Consider the following 6,000-nt stretch of genomic DNA (forward strand, 5'->3'; position numbering starts at 1 on the left):
CTCATTAACTCTAATTTATTCACTCTTCTTTTATAGCTTATGCTTGTTTTTCTCTGAAACCTCCTGTCACTCTGCATCATTCTTGATGCACAGCCCCAAAAGGGAAGGCAGGAATTCCTCTGAGGCTCTGTCAATGCTGAGAAAGGTAACAGGTTACTTCACATGTCTTGCAAGCTGACTTCTGTTCGCACGTCTCGGTGCGTGTCATGTGTGCATGCTTTGTGACAGCATGCCATCATTGTGCCACTACAAGCCCAGATCATCTTCCTCAGGGATGCTACCCAGCCGGTTGATCCTCATCTGCTGTGTGTGTCATTGACTATTCCCACTGAAGTGAGTGCCTTCAACATTCCCATATTGAAATTACCTTTTCAGATGCAAGTACTCCAAGTTGTCAAGCTTGTTTTGAATTTAATTCTGCCCTAATTTTATTTGCAAACGATTTCAGCTTTATATGAACTGATTTAATTTAATAGCTAGTTATCCTGGCTAGTGAAAATATAGAATGATAGTATGTTCAAAAGAGAAGTTGAAGAAAGACCTGATTTGGTACATTCTTTTGCTTAGGGAGTGAGCTACTGGTAATTACTCTCTGAAAAAGACTACCCATCAGTTTTGTTCTGCCCTGTAGAAGCTTAATCGCTGTCAAACATCTCTTAAGCCTAAGATTAGTGCTAAGGTAGTGCCAAAAGCCTTACTAAAGCCCAGCTACAATATCTGCTTCTTATTCCATGTCAACATGGCATTATCCCTTTGGCAAAGAAAATTAGATTGATCTGACTCTACTTTTGAAAGGTGTTTTAAAAAAGTTTTGTAGGATTTTTCTAGGATTTGATCTTTAACTGACTAATCTACCATTCCCCAAATTCCCTTTCCTACTATGTTGGAGGAAGATGAATACAGAAGTTCCCATCCATCTTTCAGTGTCCCCCTCACTTTCTGCATACTCCAGGGCAGCTTCTGCCTTTTCTGAAGTTGCTTCATGTACCTCTGGATGAAGTCACCTTTGCTAGAGAGCAGAGCAATTTGCAAAAAAATTTAAGGGTTCTCTGGTAAGTAAGGGTGGAATTGAATAAAAGCTTTAAAAATCAGGTGAAAAATGATGAAACATTAACACCAGTGTCAACAGTTTACCAGTGTTACTGTACTGTCTTTGGGTACCTTAACATTAATTTAAGTAAAACTTTGCTTGCCTTTTGAAATAGAGAGCACTTTCCTCATTTAGAAGATGAGAAAGTAAAGACCTGAGCATATGAAGGGTTCATTCATGCCTAATTTTTGAGAGAAAAGTACAGAGCATCTCTTTCTCAGGATGCCACACTGAAACAGTCAGGCTGCACTCAGCAAAAGGATTTTTAGGTCTCATCCCAAATAAATCCCTTAAGCCATGCTGCCTATTAGTAACAAACCCAGAAAGGAAAGCTGGACTCAGCATGTAGCTCCCAAACCCGTGCACAGAACAGAACCTCACTGCCTTTGCAGGAGGAAAACAGCTTCACTGGCTTTTGCATGTAGGAAAACTTAGAAAAGCCCTTTTGCCTCTCATAAGGAAAAACCAGAAAAACATATCACATGCAAAGTGTGCAGAAGGCCCAGAGAAAGGGCCTGAGCTGATTTCACAGAATACAAAAATGGTGGCATTTTAGCAGCCTGAGGGGACAGGAAATACTGATGGAGAAAAAAGACTGGGAATGTCAGATGCTGGGAAAGTTTTTCTCGTGACAAGGTCAAAGAAAAGTCATTTATCTGGTTGTGGTTAGATACTGCTACAGACCAGATATCTTAGATGGTTAGGAATTGCTTAAGTATACTACATCTGATCCTGTGGTTGGGAGGGTTGTTATTGAGTGCTTTTTCCCCTCTTTGCTGTAACTCTAAAATGCAGCAGTATTAAACCCCTTTTTAGGTGGGAACCCTCCAGTTGTTTTGTTTGTATGTCAAGTCAGTTATGGAAAGCCTTTCTCTAAATGAAGCAGCCACATTTTTCTGGAAAATGAAGAAAAAATGATGTGACTCTTTCTACAGTTAGCAAAGGTGATTAAAATCTTTTTTAACTGTAGAAAGTCACATCATGTGACTTTTTGATGTGTCAATTTCTGTGTGATTTTTGCTGTCTAAACCTCACTGGAGGCACACCCTCCTCTCCTCCAGCCCTGTTCCATATTGGCACATAGGTGCCTACCCAAAATACATTTCCCAGGATCTGCTAAGGGCAGGGAAGCCCCTTGAATTACTCAAATGCTTTGCCAATACGACTGGAATATACTGGGGCAGATGGTGGTGCCTACCCAGGGAGTGCTGCAAGCAAGGGGAACAGAAGGAGGAAGCAACCAAGTTGCATCACATTTATCAGAGGTACCAGAGCTGCACTTTGCTCTCCTGTCATATTATTTCCACATACTTCTTCAAGAAGTGTGATACACTCAGTGCAAAGGCTTAATGGGAAATATTTTCTGGGTTTTGTTAGTAAAAGAACATTCACTTTCTGACTGGCTTTGGCTACTAACATAGCAATCTCAATCAGGCAGGTGGTACACAGGAGTGAATAGAAATTCAATGTGCAGCCACCTCATTTCCCTCAGAAAATTGAGACAGATAACTTTGAAAGATTAGACACTTGTATGAAAGAAAAAAAATGCTTCAAGGAAAGCTATGCATTTAGCAATAGGAATTTCTCACGTTAAAAAATTAGATAAGATTTAAGGAAGAAATTCTTCATGATGACAGTGAGAAGGCACTGGAACAGGTCATCCAAAAAAGCTGTGCCCTGCCACTATTCAAGGCTTAGTTGCATGGGACTCTGAGCAAGGTGATCAAGTGGAAGCTTCCCTGCCCATGTCAGGGGGATAGAACTACAGGATCTTTAAGGTGCCCTCCAACCCAAACAATTCTATCATTCTCTCTGATTCTGTGAAATCATCTTGGCCTTGATCTATGAGGCCAAGAAGACACAGAAGTACCCCTGTCTCTTTCTCATTACCTCCCCAGATGGCAAACTAAGCCAACTAAGTATCTGGGGTCGAGTTGTTGGAAGGAAATCACAAGCTGGTCCTGCCTTACTATCTGCTCCTAAGAGGGCTGGTCATGGAATCAGATGCAAGAGCTGACATTACCCCTGCTCCAAGCCATGTCAAGTGCAACCATCAATTCCTCTGTGCTTTCCCCTTCTGCCCCTCCCTGCCTAAAAGGCTGCCCTTTTATCACTAGCCACACTTCATTTTTATCTTGTGTTTTGCAGAGGTGGGCACAGTCTGTTTGGGTCCTGAGTCAAGCTCACAAGGATTTTTTTAGCTGAAGGGACACTTCAGAAAGATAAACTAGTTGTGGGAGGCAGTGTCTCCTCCCTGAACAAAGAGATCCACAGTGGTCCCAGAAATGGGGCTAGCACAGCTCTCCTCCCTTTAGGAGGGAAAAAAAGGACATGTTATCTTGCACAAGGCAACTTCAATGCAATGTGTGGAATTTAGAACTTTTCTGAGTCAAGAGGATAGAAAGGCCAGAAAATGCTCACAACCTGACATCTAAAAGCCACCAGCATCAAAACCCAACAGATAAGCATAGTCACTGCCTTTCCTGTGCCATCAAAACTGTAGCTACCTTAAGATCTCACCACTAAACAACACCACTTCCCCCTAGCTCTGGCAGCTGCTCGGTCACCATTTGCTTGGCTCCCAGCCCAAACTAGGACAGCCCCTCACAGCCATTTATGCTTTTCACCTCCTGTTCTCATGTTCTAGCTGGTGGCTGAACCCCCTCACCACCCTGACTCTGCTCTCCTTTTGATTCACCTTGCCCCACCAAAACTGTGTGTGGCTCAGAAGAGAAGCAGAAATCTGCTTTTATCAAGTTCAGGATTATTATTTCTAACTGTATTCCCCAAGCCACAGTGGAAATAATTGTTTCCTTCTGAAGGATGGAAAGCTGTGACAGGGTTTATGTTTCCAGTCAAAGATGCCTTGGGAAGCTAAAAGAATCATAGAAATTTTTAGGCTGAAAAAGGCCTGTAAGATCAACAAGTCCTGCTGATGACAAAGTACAGCATTTGATTGTAATGCATAAGACATATCCATTTGCACACATAAAAAATATAAGCTACCACATCTCCCTAGGTATATAGAGTGCCATGCCAAGGGCATTTCTGGTGCAGAAATATCCACAGTTTACACTGACTCCAGTGTTACCAGTCTTGCTCTGGGAATCACTCAGCCACCTGAGATTGTGGGATACCTATCCTCAGATACAGGTACTGTGGGGATCACCACAGTCACTGAAGTCATGTGAAGAGGGGGTTGCCAACTTGCCCCAGTTCAGTATGGGTCATGCAGACATGTGTGCACACCAAAAGGAAAGGAAATGTGAGGAAGCAGCCTTTGCAACCCAGCTATCCAGAGATGACTAATCAGACTACAAAAACCTCTGGCCCAGGGATGGACCAACCACTCTTAAGAACAGTTTTCCAGGAACTGAAATCAATGAGGAGACCCTAGGAAAGTCTGAAGGGAACTGTGCCTTCCTACCAGTTAAGCAAAATGCATCATGAGCCCTAAGAAACACTAAGACCTCATAACATCCTATTTCCAGATCCCAGACCTGCAGACATTAAAGCCAACTTCTCAGATGCCATTTCCCACAGAGCGAAAACATGAACTTTGGGAAGCAGCCAGTCAAAAACAAAATCATAAAATATTTCCAGATCCCATGACGGCCTTGCAAAATCTTCAGTGACTGATTCAGCAAAGACTACAAGTATTTTGCAGTACAGCTGTTGAAAGAGATAAAGGAGCGATTTATGATGTGAATAGCAACTCTCAGCTCACCAGTGAAGTAAGGAATGAACTAGTCCAGCAGACAAACAAACCCTGGATACATACCAACACAGGTGTGTCCTTTGTACAGCCCAAAGGGGAGCGAAGGGGCTTGTGGGTCTTTTCCACGGGGTAGAGGGGAGCAAGAGGCAGTCTTCAGCAGCAGCAAGAGCCCAAAGATGCAGAATAAATTAAGGAATGTTTGCCTAGACTCCTTCATCCTAAGGAAGTAAAAAAGGAAGAAATCAGGTGGGAAGGGTGCAAGTGGACCTGTAGGGTCCACTCCTCCTCAGGGAGTATCCTGCATCAGTGCAGCTTGAGGAGAAGGAGACTGGTGTGCCTGTGCAGCTGTAAGAAACACAGGGACAGATTGCCAGGCGGGGACAGAGACATCCCCCCTCTCATGGGGTGCATGGAGGATCCCACACTCGCACAAAGCAGGTGCTCTCCCTACCCCTCAGCCCCTCCCAGGCCCTGCCACCCATTAAACCCAGCGGTTCCACAGGCCCGGGCACGCTGTGAGGATGCCCTTGTGGCATCCCCCAGGCTGCTCTCCAGACCCCCAGAGGACCCCGTTGCCCCATGTGCAGCTCTTCCCAACCTGCTGGCCTGGGAGGACCCAGAGGGTTGGATGAAGAGCTGTGGCTCAGCGCTCCGGTGTCTCCGGCAGTACCAGCGGATGACTAACGACCTTGAACCACAGAGCCACTCAGCATTAATAACACAAGACACTCCCCTGAACAACCAGTGTTGCAAAAAGGGAAAAAGAAAAAAACAACTCTACAAACCCTTCCCCCTGTGCCGTCACTGCTCTGCCCTCCTCCGCAGTAAAGAAAGAAAGAAAGAAAGTATCTCTCTGGCTGCCTCTGTAAAATCTCACACCAAGGTTTCCGTTCGGGAGGACTGAGCGTGAAAAATGAAAGAAGCTGCTCAAGACGGAGCTGCAGGGCTGGGAGACACGGGGCTGCCGTGCTGGGGTTTTGCCAGGGCTTTAGTTCTGCTGGGGCTGAGGCATAGGGATGGGAGACAGATGCCAGTGTGAGGGTAGCACGGGGAGCTGAACTCCTGCTCCCATCAGCTTTGAGCACATTCACTTGCAGCCCCCAGCTGCCTGAGAGCCTTGAGAAATCCTGTGCTGTTCCTGCTTTGGCAGTAACAACAACTAAAGGTTTCCCTGGCTCTATTTTTTTTAATC

The 6,000-nt window shown here is 44.9% G+C and overlaps 1 protein-coding gene across 2 annotated transcripts in view; it reads right to left on the minus strand.

Annotated features, from left to right (window-relative positions):
* AOAH (acyloxyacyl hydrolase) overlaps positions 1–5,747 on the minus strand; it is a 73,714-nt gene extending 67,967 nt beyond the window's left edge. Inside the window, exons 1-2 of one of the 2 annotated variants that reach the window (XM_077178457.1) lie at positions 5,594–5,747; positions 4,872–5,026 (exon numbers count right to left, since the gene is read on the minus strand). In XM_077178457.1, the coding sequence (XP_077034572.1) occupies positions 4,872–5,025 (154 nt within the window). In that variant the 5' untranslated portion in view covers position 5,026; positions 5,594–5,747. Of the gene's footprint in view, positions 1–4,871; positions 5,027–5,406; positions 5,539–5,593 lie in introns of those variants that run through there. The other variant, XM_054630973.2, reaches the window with a different exon arrangement.
* Positions 5,748–6,000: the final 253 nt, after the last annotated feature.

The sequence above is a fragment of the Agelaius phoeniceus genome, chromosome 1 (assembly GCF_051311805.1).
Source record: "Agelaius phoeniceus isolate bAgePho1 chromosome 1, bAgePho1.hap1, whole genome shotgun sequence".
Classification (NCBI taxonomy): domain Eukaryota; kingdom Metazoa; phylum Chordata; class Aves; order Passeriformes; family Icteridae; genus Agelaius; species Agelaius phoeniceus.